Genomic DNA, 22,853 nt, shown 5'->3' with positions numbered 1-22,853 from the left:
AGGTTTTGTAATAATGTGTCATATTGCAGCATTGGTGAAGTGGTGTTGTATGAAATGACAGTGCAGTGCTGTAATCACTACAGACAGACCTAAAAGCCACTATGTTTATTTTAGTATATTTAAAATATAAACAATAACGCAAAAGCATAAAGCTCAGTTTGATCTCTGTCATGATAAATGTTGAATACGTTTACAGTTAAATTATTAACTATATTTTTATACTAATTAATCTGGATGTGTCCATTTAAAGGAATAGTCTAGTCAAAATTAAACTTTAAAGGGACACTGAACCCAAATTTTTTCTTTCATGATTCAGATAGAGCATGCAATTTTAAGCACCTTTCTAATTGACTCCTATTATCAATTTTTATTCGTTCTCTTGCTATCTTTATTTGAAAAATAAGGCATCTAAGCTTTTTTTCTTGGTTCAGAACTCTGGACAGCACTTTCTTATTGGTGGATGAATTTATCCACCAATCACCAAAGACAACCCAGGTTGTTCACCAAAAATGGGCCGGCATCTAAACTTACATTCTTGCATTTCAAATAAAGATACCAAGAGAATAAAGAAAATTTGATAGTAGGAGTAAATTAGAAAGTTGCTTAAAATTTCATGCTCTATCTGAATCGAAAAAGAAAAAATTTGGGTTCAGTGTCCCTTTAATGATTCAGATAGAGCATGCAATTTTAAGCAACTTTCTAATTAACACCTATTATATTTTTTTCTTCATTCTCTTGGTATCTTTATTTGAATGGTTCAGCACCAGGGTAGCGCTTGCTGATTGGTGGCTACATTTAGACACCAATCAGAAAGTGCTACCCAGGTGCTGAATAAAAAATGGTCTGGCTTCTATGCTTACATTCTTGCTTTTTTTAAATAAAACTAACAAGAAAACAAAGAAAAATTGCTAATTGGAGTAAATTTAGAAAGTTGCTTAAAATTGCTGCTCTATCTTAATCATGAAGGTTTAATTTTGAGTAGACTATCCCTTTAACTCAGTCAGTGACTTTTTTGTGATAAAGTGATTTATTTCATATAACACATCGGTACTGCATTATTTGTCCTATATAAGCAGAGACCTATGTCACATGTATCTCACCCCACCAGTTGATAAAAGCTAAGCTGATTATTGATATAAAAGCTGTGATAATTTGTTTATCGAAAAATATCACAAATGTTATGCCACTGTTGCCACTAACCTCTTTTCCCTGCTTCTAGAGTCACCTTGCTTAAATAAAGTGATCATACCTTCACAACTTATTAAAAAAAAGATAAATCTACCATGTGCAGTGTTCTCCCCAGGACCTTTTTAGCGGATGCACCACCAAGGTGATTTTACTGACCACCCGGCTAAAATTGTATCCATTATTAAGCTTAAAATTATGTTTAATTTTTATTGCACAACTTATCATTAAATACATTTGTTAAACTATGCAATTCATTTCTGCTTTGGATATCAGAAAATGATACAATATTAGAAAATATTACACTGCCCCCGCCCATCTACTTGATAATGCCACCCGGCTTGAAAAATTGTCCGTGGAGAACACTCTATGTGGACTTCAGTTGCACAACGTCATTGCAGTATACATTTGTTTTATCACGTGTGAAGTATGGTCACTTTACTCCTGGGTGAGTGTCAAATGTAAGGAGGTTACACATTTGAGGTAAAATCACCTTTTATTAATATAAATGCTTTCATCTGTGAAATAATTTGATATTTTAAAGCAGCACAATTAAATAGATATGTTGCATTATATTTCTTAAATAAGGACACATTTAGCAGCTTCTTTACAACACAGAATCTTCTTCAAGCATTACAGTCGTCTTGTATTTTAGTAATTTCTGGTATGAATAGGTGAAATCTGGTCATCTCTGTATATTTTAATCTTCCTAGTCTGTAGCACCAGCTGCTCTCTTCTTAGCAGCAAAGGTGGAAGAGCAACCCCGAAAACTGGAGCATGTCATCAAGGTACAGCATGCCTGTCTGAATCCACTAGATTCTCCTGCTCCTGACACCCGAAGTGAGGTATGTGACAGGAGAGGCAATGATAGTAACTACTGCAACAATTTTCATAAATGGTTAATTGTCAATTTTGTAGATTACTAAAATTTCTCTTCAAGCCTTATTTGCATTGTGTAGATATTACTGTGGTTTATAGCAGAGATAGTCAGCAAAATGCTGTTGAATGCATAGTTTAGTCAAGACCATTTATACAGGATTTCTTATAATAATGCTAAAAATGCATGTTTATTTAGTTTAGATCAAAAATGCCCATAATTCATTGATGTATAGTCAATCTTTTTTATTTTTTTATTAACGGAGTTATTGTGATCTATATACATATCAGTGTTCTCCACAGTAATTTTTTTCCAGACGGGTGGCATTAGGAAGTAGCCGGGTGGGGGCAGTGTGATACTTTGCAATATTGTAAAATCTTCTGTTATTTAAAGTTGTTTATATAATTTTAGCTTGGTGGTTAGTAAAAACCAGCCAGGTTGTGCGCCCGCTAAAAAGGCCCTGGGGAGAACACTGTGAAACCTTTTTAAGAACCCATGTATCTGAAATAATTTTAATGCCAAATTTCTAATGTATAAGCATGTATAATATTGAAATATTTGTTTTTATAAGCGCTAAATGCAATTAAATATTTGACCAAATTTGGGTGTCAATTAGCCCTAAATACAGTGTCTTCTAAACTTACATTGTTTTGTATTGAGTTCTCTTCATATTGTGCTACCCAGCCATTCCATTTAACGGTGCTGCCACTCTCATGTTTCTTTTTAATAGATACATTTAATATTTAATGATTTTATTAAATGTTAACATATACAATAACACTTATCAATGTAATGTCCAGGCAATAATTGAAAACATAATACTAACAAATGAATTACTATACATGTAATTATCATAAAGCAATGGTCTATTAATAAAGGTGAATTGTCTGGAACTAAAATTACTAGCTTGGAGTACAAAATTAACAAAGAACAAAAAACATTAAATAGGTGGGCATCACAAAGACATTAGTGAGAATACTATACAAAGCATAATCAGGAGGAGAGAGAGAGAGGGAAAAAAAGGAGAGTGACGTGGAGAGAGTAGGAGAGGTGCAGACTATATTACAGAGGTTTACAACACTACCTCCAGCCTGGCTCGGTTCACAGGACTTGGCTTATGACAATTCAGGTTCCTCTGTCCTTTATGTATTGTTGCAAGGATCCCCAATAGAATTTAATGTCATAAAACATATTTATTTTGTTTCTCCTGAAAAAAACTTATTTTTCAAGTGAGAGTATTTCCGAAGTTCTGGTTTTCCAGGAGGAATAGGGAAGGGCACCTGTGTGGATTTCCTATTCCTAGCTATAAGATAACTTGTGCTATTAAGGCCCAACTTGCAAAATGTATAGCCTGAGCTTACAAGGGTATATAGACCTGTAGTTTAACAGGGCTATGTTGTGGGTCAAGGTGAACCCATCTCCAAAAAGGTGCAAATTTCTCAATAGATATATTTAACCCCGGTTTTAAAATATATATTTTATATTTGCCATCTAGCAAGAACACATTGGGACCAGTCATCCACGTGTCTAGGAACCAGATGAAGAACTTTGTAAATATATATTCTGTATGTAGAGTAACCCAGACAGTTAGAAATTGTAGGTTCTTGATGTTTTCCAGGATTTGTCAAACTCTGAGACATTACACTCAGATATTTTCTTACGGATAGCCAGACTTAGAGACATTACACTCAGTAAGAAAATATCTGTGTGTAATGTCTCTAAGTCTGGCTATTAGTATGAAAATATCTGAGTGTAATGTCTCTTTAAGATTGCCTATCCATAAGAAAATATCTAATAGCCAGACTTAGAGGCATTGCACTCATATATTTTCTTACGGATAGCCAGACTTAAAGGCATTGCACTCAGATATTTTCTTACTAATAGCCAGACTTAGAGACATTGCACTCAGATATTTTCTTACAGATAGCCAGACTTAAAGGCATTGCACTCATCTTTTCTTACAGATAGCCAGACTTCTAGGCATTGCACTCAGATATTTTCTTATGGATAGCCAGACCTAAAGGGCATTGCACTCATCTTTTCTTACAGATAGCCAGACTTAGAGACATTGGACTCAGATATGTTCTTACGGATAGCAAGACTTAAAGACATTACACAGATATTTTCTTACGTATAGCCAGACTTAAAGGGCATTGCATCAGATATTTTCTTACGGATAGCCAGACTTAAAGACATTATGCTCAGATATTTTCTTACGGATAGCCAGACAGAGGCATTGCACTCAGATATTTTCTTACAGATAGCCAGACTTAGAGGCATTGCACTCGGATATTTTATTATGGATAGCCAGACTTAGAGGCATTGCACTCAGATATTTTCTTAAGGCATAGCCAGACTTAGAGACATTGAGGCATATTTATCAAGCTCTGTTTCCGGCGAGCTGCTGTGTTTCCGGAGACTGCTGCTCCATAATCTGTCCGCCTGCTTTGATGCCGCGGACAGAAATCAACCCGATCAAATACGATCTAGTTGGTTGACACCCCCTGCTAGCGTCCGATTGGCCACGAATCTGCAGGGGGCGGCATTGCACCAGCAGTTCACAAGAACTGCTGGTGCAATGATAAATGCAGAGAGCATATGCTGTCTGCATTTATCGATGTGCAGCGGACATAATCCTCAATATTGGATCCTGAATGCTTGCACAATCATAAATATGCCCCATTGCACTCAGTTATTTTCTTACGGATAGCCAGACTTAGAGGCATTGCATCAGATATTTTCTTACAGATAGCCATAAATAGAGGCATTGCACTCAGATATTTTTTTTACAGATAGCCAGACTTAAAGGCATTGCATCAGATATTTTCTTACGGATTAACAAATTTATAGACATTACACTAAGATATTTTATTACGAATAGCCAGACTTAGAGGTATAGCATCAGATATTTTTTTACGGATAGACAGACTTCTAGGCATTGCACTCAGTTATTTTCGTACGGATAGCCATAAATAGAGGCATTGCACTCAGATATTTTTTTACGGATAGCCAGACTTAAAGGCATTGCATCAGATATTTTCTTATGGATAGCCAGACTTAGAGGCATTACACTCAGATATTTTATTACGAATAGCCAGACTTAGATGTATTGCATCAGATATTTTTTTATGGATAGACAGACTTAGAGGCATTGCACTCAGATATTTTCTTAAGGCATAGCCAGACTTAGAGACATTGAGGCATATTTATCAAGCTCTGTTTCCGGCGAGCTGCTGTGTTTCCGGAGACTGCTGCTCCATAACCTGTCCGCCTGCTCTGATGCCGCGGACAGAAATCAACCCAATCAAATGCAATCTAGTTGATTGACACCCCCTGCTAGCGTCCGATTGGCCGCAAATCTGCAGGGGGCGGCATTGCACCAGCAGTTCACAAGAACTGCTGGTGCAATGATAAATGCAGAGAGAGTATGCTGTCTGCATTTATCGATGTGCAGTGGACATAATCCTCAATATTGGATCCTGAATGCTCGCACAATCATAAATATGCCCCATTGCACTCAGTTATTTTCTTACGGATAGCCAGACTTAGAGGCATTGCATCAGATATTTTCTTACGGATAGTCAGACTTGGAGGCATTGCATAAGATATATTTTCTTACGGATAGCCAGACTTAGAGGCATTGCATAAGATATATTTTCTTACGGATAGCCAGACTTAGAGGCATTGCATAAGATATATTTTCTTACGGATAGCCAGACTTGGAGGCATTGCATAAGATATATTTTCTTACGGATAGCCAGACTTAGAGGCATTGCATAAGATATATTTTCTTACGGATAGCCAGACTTAGAGGCATTGCATAAGATATATTTTCTTACGGATAGCCAGACTTGGAGGCATTGCATCAGATATTTTCTTACAGATAGCCAGAAATAGAGGCATTGCATCAGATATTTTCTTACGGATAGCCAGACATAGAGACATTACACTCAGATATTTTCTCACGGATTAACAAATTTATAGAAATTACACTCAGATATTTTATTACGACTAGCCAGACTTAGAGGCATTGCATCAGATATTTTTTTTACGGATAGACAGACTTAGAGGCATTGCATCAGATATTTTCTTAAAGGGACACTGAGCCCAATTTTTTTTCTTCCGTGATTCAGATAGAGAATGCAATTTTAAGCAACTTTCTAATTTACTCCTATTATCAAATTTTCTTCATTCTCTTGTTAGCTTTATTTGAAAATTGAGAATGTAAGCTTAGATGCCGGCCCATTTTTGGTGAACAACCTGGGTTGTTCTTGCTGATTTGTGGATGAATTCACCCACCAATAAACAAGTGCTCTCCAAGGTCTGAACCAAAAAATAGCTTAGATGCCTTCTTTTTTCAAATAAAGCTAGCAAAAGAACAAAGAAAAATTGATAATAGGAGTAAATTTGAAAGTTGCTTAAAATTGCATGCTCTATCTGAATGACTAAAGAAAAAATTTGGGTTCAGTGTCCCTTTAAAAATAGCTAGACTTAGACACATTACACTCAGATATTTTCTTACGAATTAACAAATTTATAGACATTACACTCAGATATTTTTTATTACGGATAGCCAAACTTAGAGGCATCACACTCAGATATTTTCTTATGGATAGCCAGACTTAGAGAAATTACATTCATATATTTTCTTACGGATTAACAAATTTATAGACATTACACTCGGATATTTTCTTACGGATAGACAGACTTAGAGACATTCCATTCATATATTTTCTTACAGATTAACAAATTTTATAGACCTGATAAGTAAATCAGAATCCAGTCCTAGGACAGAAATTGCATGCACGTGCAATTTCTGTCCGAGGACTGGATTCTGATTTGCTTATCAGTTGAAGAAGAAGGCAGCTACGTAACGGTGGGGGGAGTTCGGCTGCCATATTTACCGGTTATTAGAGAAGTTAGCGACGCTGGTCTTCAGGTTTTTTATCTTCAATACCAAATTATGTTAACGGAAGTGTTGACTGTCCCTTTAAAGTAATATAAGAACAATATGTGTGAAATATTAACATGTTAGCTGCATTTTATCAGGAACACAAACGTAATTAGATAATCACTATTATTTTTTTATTCATGCTAAGTGCCATTGTGATCTCCTTCAGTAGTGTCTAAATCTGACAGCTGTATTAACTCTTTAGAATATTCTTTATTATGGTTCAGTACAGTAGACTGATTATGTGAACCATTCAAATATTTTGTTCTGTAGAGAAGAACAAGATGGGTAGCCAATTATTTAAAAGATGGGGGCTAATATATCTATTCTTGAAGTTTTGGTTGGTGTGACTTTTCTGACTTTGTTTTACGTGTAATTTCTCTGATTGATAAACAGATCAATGTTTTCTATATTCGGTTTATTTTCTCATGGCCATTTTAATAAAATATTGCATCCCATGCAAATGATAAAATTATTTGAATGCTCATTAAAAGAAAAGTAGTTAGGCCTAATAATGCTGTTTGCCCAAAATCAGGATACTGTTAAATTACTGTTTTTGTTATCAGGATGTTTAACTTTGATGACACTGTTGTCTGCCCAAATGCTGCATGTATTTTGGTCTTCTGTGGTTTGGGAGCTCAGCTCCCTTGGCAGGGTTACCAGCTGGATATTGCACTGTTCTTCCTGTTAGTATCAACATTCTTACTTTGGGTATACACAAAACAACTATACAGAAATTAATTGAAAAGCTTGATGATACATTTTATAATCCAAATTACTTAGTATGACATGTCCTGTAAATATGAATATGCCCACCAGGCCGTGCAGAGCTGTGTTCACATGGTGATCCTGCCTTAATCCCTTGACTGTCAGAGAGGGCTGCAATATATTGCAGCCTTCTTTGGCAGTCATGGGATTAAACCTTGGTTGATGTAGGAGATTGTCTAGAGTGCTTCCCAGTAAGTAATTTGCCTGTCCTCTCAACAACAGGCATACCTGCAACAAGCCCAAGACCTGGTCATTCTAGAGAGCATTATACTGCAGACCCTGGGTAAGTCTTCCAGAAGGGCTGGAAATTGATAGCCTGATTTCCTTGTCCACAGGTGTGGTGCAAGTCTGACCTGGAGGAGGAGTCTGCATAATATGACTGGGCAGTGCTGTTGAAGGCATATACAATGTTGTTTTGATTTGCATTTTAATTATAACCATACTGTCAGAATTGTTTTACCTTCAGATAAACTGCCTGGATATTACTTAGGCCCTTTATGGGTAATACAATCACTGCAGTTATGGTTTAATCATGTTGACTGTAATGTTTAAAAAAATAATATATATATATATATATATAAAGAAACTTTCCATAGGACCGATAGCTACTCTACTAATGTTAACAAGAACGAAAAAGTTGTGTTGCTTTATGGGTAGAATACTTGACTTGTAAAATACTTTTGCTCTTTTTGGTAGGTTTTCTCAGTAACACTATAGTCTTGTGACATTGTATGTAACAAATGACAATTTCTTATTTCCCTTTTCCAGGGTTTGAGATTACCATTGACCATCCACATACCCACGTAGTGAAGTGCACACAGTTAGTTCGAGGTAATCATGTTCAGAAGTATTCACCTTACTTTCATGTATCAAATAGGCCCTGTTATAACTTTACATACGTTTGGAATATAAGACTTACACAGTTTTCTAACCAGGTTTTGCATATAATGCAGGTTAATGTGTATGGTAATACTAATGATAAATGGATATGTGGAAAAGATTTGCTTTTCTTGCAATTGTCATCACTTATTCAATTTTTTTTTTTTTACCAAGCTGTTGCTATTTATTTCCCAATTATAACATACTAGTCCTAAAGCCCGTGTACACGGGCCATTTCTTGCAGTACAGCGGTTCCCCCCCTTGCTCTCTCTCTATCCCCCCTCTATTTTGCTCTCTCTGTCCCCTCTCTTTTACTCTCTCCCTCCCCCCCTCTCTTTTGCTCTCTCTCTCCCCCTCTCTCTATTTTGCTCTCTCTCTCCCCCTCTCTTTTGATCTCTCTCCCCTCTCTTTTGATCTCTCTCCCCTCTCTTTTGATCTCTCTCTCTCCCCTCTCTTTTGATCTCTCTCTCTCCCCCTCTCTTTTTTTTTTAATCTGTTGAAGGCCAGGTGTGTTTGTCCTCACACAGTCTCTACTGCGCATGACAGCTTCGGACAAACACACTGATATTCTGCTTGCAATATAACTACTTCTTGCATGTATTGTAGAATTCACTGATACACTTTTGGGATTACTTATTCAGCCCTGTACTTTTTTTATCTCTCTCCTCAGCGAGCAAGGACTTGGCCCAGACATCCTACTTCATGGCAACAAACAGGTTAGTATAAACTGTTACCTCTTGAATTGTGGAAAAAAGGAGAGGATTTCTAGTAAAGAGAATATTAACATGAATAGGGACTAGATTTTCACACTGTCAGCTACATATAAATGAAGCAATGTTTCATGGATGTGTGAGTAGAGTAAGATGATAAATAACAAAGGATAACACAACACACCGGGGATGTGTGAACATAGTAATACAAAATAAAACAATAAGGTAAATAATAAAGGCATTGTCACATAAATGTCTTCAGTACAGTATACAGGGAATGCTGCAGATGCTTTTCCATTATACCCACATGTAAGAGAGGGAAACTAGAAAATACAATAGCAGTGAGAGCAAAAGAAAGACGACATAAGTGAAAAATACTCATTGTAGAGTGTATGGCTGACAAAAATTGACAATTGATTCCACAAATAATATTTCTCTTGTAAGATCTATCGAGTCCACGAATTCATCCATACTTATGGGATATTCTCCTTCCCTACAGGAAGTGGCAGAGAGAGCACCCATAGCAGAACTGTCTATATAGTTCCTCCCTTAGCTCCACGCCCCAGTCATTCTCTCTGCCTGCTTAACTGCTAGGAAGGGCAAAGTGAGTGTGGTGACAAAAATGTTAGTTTTTATTTTCTCAAGCAAAAGTTTGTTATTTTAAATGGTACCGGTGTGTACTATTTACTCTCTGGCAGAAAAGGGATGAAGATTTCTGCAATGAGGATGATGATCTTAGCATTTTGTAACTAAGATCCACTGCTGTTCTCACAAGGGCTGAAGAGTACAGGAAAACTTCAGTTGGGGGAACAGTTTGCAGGCTAAACTGCATTGAGGTATGTTCAGTCTATTTTTTTCTAGACAGACTGTGTTATTTCTAGAAAAGGCTGACAATATCCCCATGAGGGAAAGGTAAGCTGTATTCAGTAAAAGAGGAATACAAGCTTGCATAAAGGGCTCATAGTTACTGGTGACACTAGTGAAAAAACGTTTTGGTTTAGTTACAAATAAAACATTTTTTAGGGACTTTAAGGGGTCTTTGTGGCTTGTTTAAGGGTTATTAACCCACATGGCTAGTTTAGGAAACACTCTGTTGTATTTCCTTTAGGCCCCATGACATCGAGTGAGGTGGGAGGGGCCTATTTTCAGTTGCACAGTTTATTTACCTCAGAAGCATCCAGCTACTTCTCCATAGATTCCTGCTGTATTTGAGGGCTGTAAAGAGGTTTTTTCACCCACAAATCGTTCCTAAAGGGCAGGTAGGCGCCACAGCAGAGCTGTGGCAAGGTGCTGAACGTTATTTTACCGGTTTTGAAGTTTTTTCAATCCAGTTTTTACATTAAGGGGTTAATTGTTTATTTGCATAGTTGTGCAAAGTTACTAAGGCTTTATGATGCTACTGTAAAAATTTCCTTGTGTTTACTGCTTTTTTACACTGTTTTGCAGAGTTTGTGCAGCTTTTTTCTCTTAAAGGCACAGTACAGTTTTTGTTTAAAGTGTTATTTACTTTGATTAAAGTGTTTTCCAAGCTTGCTTGTTACATTACTAGCCTGTTTAACATGTCTGACACCAAGGAGAATCCTTGTTCTATGTGTTTAGAAGCGATTGTGGAACCCCCTCTTAGAATGTGTCCCTCTTGCACTGATATGTCTATAAATTATAAAGAGCATATTTTAGCACTTAAAATATTGCAATAGATGATTCTCAGTTAGAAGGAAATGAGGGTTTAGCATCTAGCTCTCCCCAAGTGTCACAACCAGTAACGCCCGCACAAGTGATGCCAAGTACCTCTAGTGCGTCTAATTCATTTACTTTACAAGACATGGCCACAGTTATGAATAAAACCCTCACAGAGGTTTTCTCTAAACTGCCTGGTTTACAAGGAAAGCGAGTCAGCTCTGGGTTAAGAACAAATGCTGAGCCGTCTGACGCTTTAGTAGCCGTATCCGATATACCCTCATAATGTTCTGAAGTAGGGGTAAGGGATTAGTTATCTGAGGGAGAGATTTCTGATTCAGGAAAGACACTCCCTCAGACAGATTCTGATATGACGGCCTTTAAGCTTGAACACCTCCGCTTATTGCTCAAGGAGGTATTAGCTACTCTAGACGATTGTGACCCTATAGTGGTCCCAGAGAAATGTTGTAAAATGGTCAGATACTTAGAGGTTCCTGTTTATACTGATGTTTTTCCAGTCCCTAAGAGGATTGTGACTATTGTTACTAAGGAGTGGGATAGACCAGGTATTCCGTTCGCTCCCCCTCCTGTTTTTAAGAAAATGTTTCCCATATCTGACACCATACAGGACTCGTGGCAGACTGTTCCTAAGGTGGAGGGAGCTATTTCTACTATTGCTAAGCGTACAACTATACCTATCGAAGACAGTTGTGCTTTCAAAGATCCTATGGATAAAAAATTAGAGGGTCTCCTAAAGAAAATTTTTGTTTATCAAGGTTTTCTTCTCCCACCTATTGCATGCATTGTTCCTGTAACTACTGCAGCTGCTTTCTGGTTTGAGGCTCTAGAAGAGGCTCTCCAGGTGGAGACTCCATTAGAGGATATTATGGATAGAATTAAGGCCCTTAAGTTGGCTAATTCTTTCATTACAGATGCCGCTTTCCAAATGGCTAAATTAGTGGCAAAGAATTCAGGTTTTGCCATTTTAGCACGCAGGGCGTTATGGCTTAAGTCCTGGTCTGCTGATGTGTCATCAAAATCTAAATTGTTGAACATCCCTTTCAAAGGAAAGACCCTATTCGGGCCTGCACTGAAAGAAATTATTTCAGACATCACTGGAGGGAAAGGCCATGCCCTCCCTCAGGATAAAACAAATAAGATGAGGACCAAACAAAATAATTTTCATCCTTTCGGAACTTCAAGGGTGGTCCCGCTTCAGCTTCCCCTGCAGCAAAGCAAGAGGGGAATTCTGTCCAATCCGAGTCAGTCTGGAGACCTAACCAGGCTTGGAACAAAGGTAAAAAGGCCAAGAAGCCTGCTGCTGCCTTTAAGACAGCATGAAGGGGTAGCCCCCGATCCGGAACCGGGCTTTAGAAATTGTGTCCCAAGGATATCTTCTGGACTTCAAAGACTCCCCCAAGGGGGAGATTTCACATTTCTCAATTGTCTGCAAACCAGACAAAGAGAGAGGCGTTCTTACGCTGTGTAGAAGACCTACATACCATGGGAGTGATTCGCCCAGTTCCAAGAGTGGAACAAGGGCTAGGTTTTTACTCCAACCTGTTTGTGGTTCCCAAAAAAGAGGGAACTTTCAGACCAATCTTGGATTCAAAATTCTAAACAAATTCCTCAGAGTACCATCATTCAAGATGGAGACTATTCGGACTATTCTTCCTCTGATACAGGAGGGTCAATATATGACTACCGTGGACTTAAAGGATGCGTATCTACACATCCCTATTCACAGAGATCATTATCAATTCCTCAGATTCGCCTTTCTGGACAGGCATTACCAGTTTGTTGCCCTTCCCTTCGGATTGGCCACGGCTCCCAGAATTTTCATAAAGGTGCTAGGGTCCCTTTTGGTGGTTCTAAGACAGCGGGGTATAGCAGTGGCGCCTTATCTAGACGACATCTTAATTCAGGCGTCGACTTTCCAGCTAGCCAAGTCTCACACGTACATCGTGTTGGCTTTTCTGAGATCTCACGGGTGGAAGGTGAACATAAAAAAGAGTTCTCTCGTCCCTCTCACAAGAGTTTCCTTCCTTTTAATCACTTGCCGAGCTCTTCATTCCATTCCTCGGCCATCGGTGGCTCAGTGTATGGAGGTAATCGGACTTATGGTAGCGGCAATGGACATAGTTCCTTATGCCCGCCTACACCTCAGACCACTGCAACTATGCATGCTCAAACAGTGGAATGGGGATAATGCAGATTTATCTCCTCAACTGCATCTGGACCAAGAGACCACAGAGATTCTCTTCTCTGGTGGTTGTCTCAGGACCACCTGTCTCAGGGAATATGTTTCCACAGGCCAGAGTGGCTCATAGTAACGACAGATGCCAGCCTGCTAGGCTGGGGTGCAGTCTGGAAATCCCTGAAAGCACAGGGATTATGGTCTCGGGAGGAATCTCTCCTCCCGATAAACATTCTAGTACTGAGAGCAATATTCAATGCGCTTCAGGCGTGGCCTCAGCTAGCTGCGGCCAAATTCATCAGATTTCAGTCGGACAACATCACGACTGTAGCCTATATCAATCATCAAGGAGGAACACGGAGTTCTTTAGCGATGATGGAGGCAACCAAAATTATTCGATGGGCGGAGGATCACTCTTGCCATCTCTCAGGAATCCATATCCCAGGGGTAGAGAACTGGGAGGCGGATTTCCTAAGTCGTCAGACTTTTCATCCGGGGGAGTGGGAGCTCCATCCGTAGGTATTTGCCCAGCTGACTCAGCTATGGGGCACACCAGAATTGGATCTGATGGCGTCCCGACAGAACGCCAAACTTCCGCGTTACGGGTCCAGGTCCCGGGATCCCCAGGCGGTACTGATAGATGCTCTAGCAGTGCCCTGGTCCTTCAATCTGGCTTATGTATTTCCACCGTTTCCTCTCCTCCCACGTCTGGTTGCCAAAATCAAGCAGGAGAGAGCTTTGGTGATTCTGATAGCGTCTGCGTGGCCACGCAGGACTTGGTAGGCAGACCTGGTGGACATGTCATCTGTTCCACCGTGGACTCTGCCAATGAGGCAGGACCTTCTAATCCAAGGTCCGTTCAAGCATCCAAATTTAATTTCTCTGCGTCTGGACTGCTTGGAGATTGAACGCCTGATTCTATCAAAGCGTGGTTTCTCTGAGTCGGTCATTGATACCCTGATTCAGGCTAGAAAGCCTGTCACCAGGAAAATCTATCATAAGATTTGGTGCAAATATCTTTGTTGGTGTGAATCCAAGGGTTACTCATGGAGTAAGATTAGGATTCCTAGAATTTTGTCTTTTCTCCAAGAAGGAATGGAGAAGGGATTATCAGCTAGTTCCTTAAAGGGACAAATATCTGCTTTGTCTATTCTTTTACACAAACGTCTGGCAGATGTCCCAGACGTTCAAGCGTTTAGTCAGGCCTTGGTCAGGATCAAGCCTGTATTTAAACCTGTTACTCCACCATGGAGCCTAAACTTGGTTCTTAAAGTTCTTCAAGGGGTTCTGTTTGAACCTATGCATTCCATAGATATTAAGCTTCTATCTTGGAAAGTTTTATTTTTAGTAGCTATCTCTTCAGCTCGAAGAGTTTCTGCGTTATCTGCTTTACAGTGTGACTCACCTTATCTTATTTTCCATGCAGATAAGCTGGTTTTACGTACCAAACCTGGATTCCTTCCTAAGGTTGTTTCTAATAGGAATATCAAGAGAGCAGTGGCTTCCACATGAGCTTTTAAAAACAAGGCTTCTGTTGAACAGGTTTGTAAGGCGGCGACTTGGTCTTCGCTTCATACTTTTTCCAAATTCGATTCTTTTGCTTCTTCGGAGGCTATTTTTGCGAGAGAGGTTCTACAAGCAGTGGTGCCTTCCGTTTAAGGAACCTGTCTTGTCCCTCCCTTCATCCGTGTCCTAAAGCTTTGGTATTGGTATCCCACAAGTATGGATGAATCCGTGGACTCGATACATCTTACAAGAGAAAACAGAATTTATGCTTACCTGATAAATTTCTTTCTCTTGTGATTTATCAAGTCCACGGCCCGCCTTGTCTATTTAAGACAGGTAGTATATTTTTATTTTAAAAACTTCAGTCACCACTGCACCCTATAGTTTCTCCTTTTTCTTCCTAGCCTTCGGTCGAATGACTGGGGGGTGGAGCTAAGGGAGGAGCTATATAGACAGCTCTGCTGTGGGTGCTCTCTCTGCCACTTCCTGTAGGGAAGGAGAATATCCCACAAGTATGGATGAATCCGTGGACTCGATACATCACAAGAGAAAGAAATTTATCAGGTAAGCATAAATTCTGTTTTCTGCAGTATTCTGCTTTCCTTGGGAGCCAACATAAAACTTTACACACTCCTGGTAGTATTTTCTGCTTGTGTAGCATTTCATTTGCTTGTAGTGCTTCTCTATCCCCCCCCCTTACATGTTGTAAAAGACCAAAATGCATCTTTAGTGTTTGCCTGTATATTGTTTTTAGGCGTCTATGCCACAAACGTTTGTGTGAATGGATGCTCATATTATTTGCGCAGTCAAGAATTTGAAAATTACAACCTTGTTTCTTCTCCCTTTCTATCTTCGTGCACCTCTGGTGTGTTGTGTATCCTCACTGATGATTTTGATAGATGGTGGTAAACTGCTGTATATTGGAAATGTTATCTACTATGTTTTACTATGGTATACATAACAAAGAATTTCTGGGTTTGCAGACATTGTCTCTGAAGCTCATTTTGCTTTCCCATAGCTTGCATTTAACCACCTTCAGCCTTCAGTACACCCCTCCCGTGGTGGCCTGTGTCTGCATTCACTTGGCTTGTAAGTGGTCTAACTGGGAGATCCCAGTCTCTACAGACGGAAAGTCATGGTGGGAGTATGTGGATGTGACAGTCACTTTGAAGCTACTTGATGGTTAGTATCAGCACAGCTTTTTAGTTGCATTTTTTTTATATGAAACCCTATGTGTAGTTTGAATCTTTATTCATCAGTGTTTATATACTGGGTGATTTCTGATGTGCAACTGACTTTTCTTTTTAATGACACGATGAGTCCACGGATCATCATAATTACTATTGGGAATATCACTCCTACCCTGCAGGAGGCGGCAAAGAGCACCACAGCCAAGCTGTTAAATATCACCTCCCTTCCCTCCCACCCCAGTCATTCTCCTTGCCTACGTTAAGAGCATGCAACAGCTCCCAGAATTTTCTAAAAGGTTCTGGGGTCTCTGTTGGTGGTGCTTCGATTACGGGGCATTGCAGTGGATCCCTATCTGGACGACATTCTGGTCCAGGCGCCATCCTTTCAACAAGCAAGGTCCCAAACAGAAATGTTGTTATCCTTCCTGCGTTCTCACAGGTGGAAGGTAAATCTGGGAAAGAGCTCCTTAGTTCCAAATACAAGGGTAACTTTCTTGGGAACCATAATAGATTCCCTATCTATGAAGATTTTTCTGACAGAAGTCAGGAAATCAAAGATTTTCGATTCTTGCCTAGCGCTTCAGTCTGCTCCTCGGCCATCAGTGGCTTAGTGCATAGAGGTAATCAGGCTGATGGTGGCAGCAATGGACATCATCCCGTCTGCTCCTTTCCATCTCAGACCTCTGCAGCTAAATATGCTCAGTCAATGGAACGGAGATTATGCGGATTTGTCTCCTCGAATACTACTGGAGCAGGAGACAAGGCATTCTCTTCAATGGTGGTTGTCTCAGGATCATCTCTCTCAGGGAACCTGCTTTCGCAGACCCTCTTGGGTAATTGTGACAACAGACGCCAGCATTCTAGGATGGGGAGCAGTCTGGGGCTCTCTAAAGGCTATGGGAGTTTGGACTCAGTCAGAGTCTGTTCTACTTATAAACATTCTGGAGCTAAGACTGATCTTCAATGCTCTTCTGGCCTGGCCCCAGTTAGCCTCGGCCCAGTTTATCAGGTTTCAGTCGGACAACATAACTTCGGTGGCTTACATCAATCATCAGGGAGGAACAAGGAGTTCCTTAGCAATGACAGAGGTAGCCAAGATAATTTGGTGGGCGGAGACCCACTCTTGTTGTCTGTCGGCGATCAACATCCCAGGGGTGGACAACTGGGAGGCGGACTTCCTAAGCAGACAGACCTTTCACCAGGGGGAGTGGGAACTTCATCCGGAAGTGTTTTCCAGTCTGATTCTCAATTGGGGTCATCCGGAATTGGATCTCATGGCATCTTGTCAGAATGCCAAGCTTCCAAGGTACGAATCGAGGTCAAGGGACCCTCAGACAATATTGATAGACGCCCTGGCGGTGCCTTGAAATTTCAGTCTTGCATACCTATTTCCTCCGTTTGCTCTTCTTCCTCGAGTCATTGCTCAAATCAAGCAGGAGAGGGGGTCGGTGATTCTCATTGCACCGGCTTGGCTGCGCAGGATTTGGTATACAGACCTGGTGGGAATGTCATCAGGGGCCCTTCCTTCATCCAAATCTAGTTTCTCTGAAGCTGACAGCGTTAAGAACACTTAATTTTATCGAAGTGGGGGTTTTCTGAGTCGGTCATTGAGACCATGATTCAGGATTGTAAACCTGTGACTAGAAAGATTTGCCACATGATATGGTGCAAATATCTATATTGGTGTGAATCCAAGGATTTCTCTTGGAGCAGAGTTAGGATTCCTAGAATTCTGTCGTTTCTCCAAGAAAGTTTGGAGAAAGGATTATCGGCTAGTTCCCTAAAAGGTCAAATTTCTGCCTTGTCTATTTTGTTACATAAACGTCTGGCGGATGTACCAGATGTACAATCATTTTGTCAGACCTTGGTCAGGATCAGGCCTGTGTTCAAACCAGTTACTCCTCCCTGGAGTCTTAATTTAGTTCTTAAAGTTCTTTAAGGGGCTCCGTTTGAGCCCATGCATTCCTTAGATATTAAGTTATCTTGGAAAGTTTTGTTTCTGGTTGCTATTTCATCTGCTCGTAGAGTTTCAGAGCTCTCTGCGTTACAGTATGAGTCACCTTACCTTATTTTTCATTCGGATAAGGTAGTGTTATGTACAAAATTAGGGTTTCTCCCTAAAGTAGTTTCTAATCGAAACATTAATCAGGAGATTGTGGTTCCTTCTTTGTGTCCTAATCCTCCTTCTCAGAAGGAAAGGTTTCTGCACAATTTACCTGATAACATTTATTTATTTTTTGACACGATGAGTCCACGGCCCGCCCTGTTCTATAGAAAGGTTGTTGATTTGTTATAAACTTCAGACACCTCTGCACCTTGTTTCTTCCTTTCTCTCCTTTACTTCGGTCGAATGATTGGGGTGGGAGGGAAGGGAGATGATATTTAACAGCTTGGCTGTGGTGCTCTTTGCCGCCTCCTGCAGGACAGGAGTGATATTCCCAATAGTAATTATGATGATCCGTGGACTCATCGTGTCAAAAAAGAAATACATTTATCAGGTAAGCATAAATTTTCTTTTTCTCTCTATGAATTTTGTCACTAGACCATACATCAATCATGCCTTTTGTTAACAGTATACTTAAGTAATAATAATGGCTACTTTCTTTGTACCCCTTTTACTTTGTCTTGCATGTTGTTCAGTTATTAATCAGTAATATCTGGTGCCAAAAGTTCCTATGTCAAAATACAATTTTTGTATAAGTTACTTAATATTTTATCTGGCTAACTACTGAAATTACTTATAAGAGTTTTGTAATGATTATGGGTTAATGTAATATTATTAGCATTATTGTTCATTTGTGTCAACATGTTTTGCATCACCATACAAATAGTAGCACAATGCCATGGTAAAAAGTTCAAAATACAATTACAAAAATATTATGAAAAGGTAGAGAGAGGATGCTACCTATGAGTTGCTATCTGATTTATCTTACCTTGTATGAAAGTGGCATACATACTTCAAAAATGTCTATCATGTATGTGTAACAGCACTATTGAAACATGGCAAAAATAATTTAAAGTTAAAAAAGGTTTAAAGAACCTTAAACTAAGAAATAAGTAGCCCATAAATTGTATGCTATTCATATTTCTTTTTAAAGACACGATGAGTCCACGGATCATCATCCTTACTTGTGGGATTACACCTCCTGGTCAGCAGGAAGAGGCAAAGAGCACCACAGCAGAGCTGTTAAATAGCTCCTCCCTTCCCTCCCACTCTAGTCATTCTCTTTGCCTACGTTAGTGATAGGAAGAGGTAAAGTGAGGTGTTAGTATAGATTCTTCAATCAAGAGTTTATTATTTTTAAAGTAGTGCAAGATTGTGCTGCTTTGTTCTAGGGTGTAGCCGTAGTCCATATCAGTCTCTTCAGTAGAGCTCTTGGTGGCTTTAGAGCAATGGGAACTGGTGGGACATAATTCTCACTGCGCCTCCCATACAGTTATGCTGCCCTTATCATGATGGCCTAAGCAATATCTAACTCTGGTCTTATCATTTTCCACAGGGCTATAGGAGGGACAGGACCTCTTACTGTTGGGGATGTCCTGCTGTCGGACAGCATTAAGGTAAGTGCAGTCTTTTTTTATTCTGGGGCACATTTCAAAGGACTCAGAGAGGACTCTGCACTTATACATTTATACATTTATTTTTCTTGAGGCTAATGGAGCCTTGGACTTCGGACATAAGGCTCTCCATGTAGGAGGAGTTTTGTATAATGACAGCTTATGTACAGGGGCTGGGAGTAAAAAGCTGGGCTCTATCGGTTATTTTTTTTTTTATTAAGATTTACCCGGTAAGGGCTGTGTAAATGTTGACACCCACGATGGGCGGGGCTACTATTTGCGTGCTTTAGACTTCACTAGAGACGCTGCGCAGTTTCATTTGGTATCCTTTCCGGAGGCGTTCCGGTTTTGACTAGAGACATCTCTGCTTTTATGCTTGCAGGACGGTGATATCGGACATTGCGCTAGAACTGCATGGTTAAGTAAGCAAGAGGTTGTTAGCGCTCTGAAGCCTGACCTGAAGCATTGCTGGGAGGAGTGGTTTGGAGACCGGTCGGCAGGTAGCCGCCTCAGCAGAGCTGTTGAGGCGGAGAGGTGTCTGGTTGTGGGTCAAAAACTTTTTATTTAAATGTGAGACGTTTTTGCTTAAGTCAGTAAAATAATTGCATTTACTTTTTAAAGGCACAGTATCCGGTTATTCATTCATGATTTATAAGTATTATTTTTAAAAATTGGGCTTTCTTTTTGCAACACTCTTTTTCTCATACAGTAAAAAAAATTTGGTTTACAATTTAAAGGGCCAGTATCGATTTTTGGATAATCAAAAATGTCTTATTTTATTTCTTTGTCTGTTCTCTAACATGGATTTAGAATGTTACTTGTGCCATGTGTTTGGATGCCAATGTGGAACCTCCAGTTCCTTTTTTTTCCCTCATGTATTGAGAGGGCTTTAAGCTATAGAGAAAAAAATTTCATGATAAAAATTTGTCAAAGGTGGATGCTTCTCAGGAGTCTAATGATGAGATGCAGAGTATGCCGCAGCTTTCTTCCCAAGCGTCACATCCTTTAACGCCCGCTCAAGCAGTGCCCTGTACTTCTTCTCTAGCTTCTGCTGGAGTTACGTTAAAAGACATAGCTGCAGTTATGTCTTCTACAATTTCTGATGCATTGTCTACCTTTCCTATGCTACAAGGCAAACGTAAAAGGAAGGACAATTATGTGGTCAATGAGGTTTCTGATGCTATGGTGGCAATCTCGGATGTACCCTCCCAGGGAACTGAGATGGAGGGTATAGAGGTTCTATCGGAAGGTGAAATTTCAGACTCAGGGAGTTCCTTACCTTTGACTGATTCAGAGGTTGTCTCTTTCAGGTTTAAACTAGAACACCTCCCTCTGTTACTCTGAGGTTTTGGTGACTTTAGACGACTGTGATTCCACGGTAGTGGTCGCTCCTGAGAAATCGAGTAAGTTGGACAGATACTTCGAAGTTCCTTCTTACTCAGATGTTTTTCCAGTTCCTAAGCGAACTTCGGAGATTGTTTCTAAGGAATGGGAGAGACCAGGTATTCCCTTCTCTCCTTCTCCTATTTTCAAGAAGATGTTCCCTATAGCTGACGCTGTCAGGGAAACTTGGCAAACGGTTCCTAAGGTGGAGGGGGCTATTTCCACCTTGGCCAAACAAACTACTATTCCTATTAAGGATAGTTGTGCTTTCAAAGACCCCATTGACAAGAAGTTGGAGGGTCTACTTAAAAAGATCTATGTTCACCAGGGGCTACTATTGCAGCCGGCTGCGTGCATTGCTACGGTCACCAGTGTGGCAGCTTATTGGTTTGATGCTTTGCCGAGTCTCTTAAGACTGAGACTTCTTTAGAGGAAATCCAGGATCGGATTAAAGCTCTGAAATTAGCCAATTCTTTTATTACAGATGCTTCTCTGCAAATTACTAAATTGGCAGCTAAGAGTTCAGGTTTTTCTATCCTAGCTTGCAGGGCCTTATGGTTGAAACCTTGGTCTGCGGACGTATCATCTAATTCTAAGCTCCTGGCAATTCCTTACAAGGGAAAGACCTTGTTTGGGCCTGGCTTGAAGGAAATTATCTCTGACATCACGGGAGGCAAGGGTCATCTCCTTCCTCAAGATAAAAGAACCAAACAGAAAGGACGACAAAGTAATTTTCGTTGCTTTTGAAATTTCAAGGGTAATTCCTTCTCTTCCTCCTAATCAGGAAGGAAACTATTCGCAATCTAAGTCTACTTGGAGACCAAACCAGTCTTGGAACAAGGGTAAACAATCCAAGAAGCCTGCTGCTGATTCCAAGTCAGCATGAAGGGTTTGCCCCCGATCCGGGACCGGATCTGGTAGGGGGCAGACTTTCTTTCTTCATCCAAGCTTGAAGGGGGGATGTTCAGGATCCCTGGGCTATAGAAACAGTGTCTCAGGGATACAAACTAGAGTTCAGAATTTTTTCTCCCCAAGGAAGATTTCTTCTTTCAAGATTATCTGCAGACCAGATAAAAAGAGAGGCGTTCTTACATTGTGTAAGAGACCTCTCCTCCATGGGAGTAATTTGTCCCATTCCTATACAGGAACACTGGCAGGGTTTTTATTCAAATCTGTTAATAGTGCCCAAAAAGGAGGAAACTTTCAGACCTATCCTAGACCTCAAGGGTCTAAACAAGTTTCTCAGTGTTCCATAATTCAAGATGGAGACTATTCGTTCCATTCTTCCATTGATCCAGGAGGATCAATTTATGACGACAGTGGATTTAAAGGATGCATATCTTCATGTTCCTATCCACAGAGATCATCACAAGTTCCTAAGATTTGCCTTTCTGGACGAACACTTTCAGTTTGTTGCTCTTCCTTTCGGTCTGGCCATGGCACCCAGAATTTACACAAAGGTTCTGGGGTCTCTGCTGGCGGTTCTAAGACCGCGGGGCATTGCGGTGGCGCCTTATCTGGACGATATTCTAATCCAGACGTCATCTTGTCCACAACTAAGGTCCTATACCGACATTGTGCTATCCTTCCTGAGAACTCACGGGTGGCGGCAATGGACATCATACCGTTTGCTCGGTTTCACCTCAGACCTCTGCAGTTAAACATGCTCAAGCTGTGGAATGGAGATTATGCAGATTTGTCTCCTTGAATAACCCTGGAACAGGAGACGATGGACTCTCTTCAATGGTGGTTGTCTCTGGATCATCTATCCCAGGGGACATGCTTTCGCAGACCTTCATGGGTAATTGTCACAACGGACGCCAGCCTTTTAGGATGGGGAGCAGTCTGGGGCTCTCTAAAGGCTCAGGGAGTATGGACTCAGGCAGAGTCTTTTCTTCCTATAAACATCCTGGAGCTAAGAGCGATCTTCAATGCTTTTCTGGCCTGGCCTCAGTTGGCTTCGGCCCAGTTC

General features: G+C 40.3%; 1 protein-coding gene across 1 annotated transcript in view; it reads left to right on the top strand.

Moving 5' to 3' along the window:
- The window catches only part of CCNT1 (cyclin T1), a 43,800-nt gene that overhangs the window by 6,852 nt on the left and 14,095 nt on the right, over positions 1-22,853 (top strand). Inside the window, exons 3-7 of the mRNA XM_053708055.1 lie at positions 1,899-2,030; positions 8,004-8,064; positions 8,550-8,612; positions 9,331-9,376; positions 15,769-15,932. Of these exons, the coding sequence (XP_053564030.1) occupies positions 1,899-2,030; positions 8,004-8,064; positions 8,550-8,612; positions 9,331-9,376; positions 15,769-15,932 (466 nt within the window). The remainder of the gene's footprint in view (positions 1-1,898; positions 2,031-8,003; positions 8,065-8,549; positions 8,613-9,330; positions 9,377-15,768; positions 15,933-22,853) is intronic.

Source organism: Bombina bombina, chromosome 3, assembly GCF_027579735.1.
Source record: "Bombina bombina isolate aBomBom1 chromosome 3, aBomBom1.pri, whole genome shotgun sequence".
NCBI classification, from domain to species: domain Eukaryota; kingdom Metazoa; phylum Chordata; class Amphibia; order Anura; family Bombinatoridae; genus Bombina; species Bombina bombina.
Note: the sequence above shows the minus strand (reverse complement) of the source record. Positions and strands in the feature narration are given on the sequence as shown.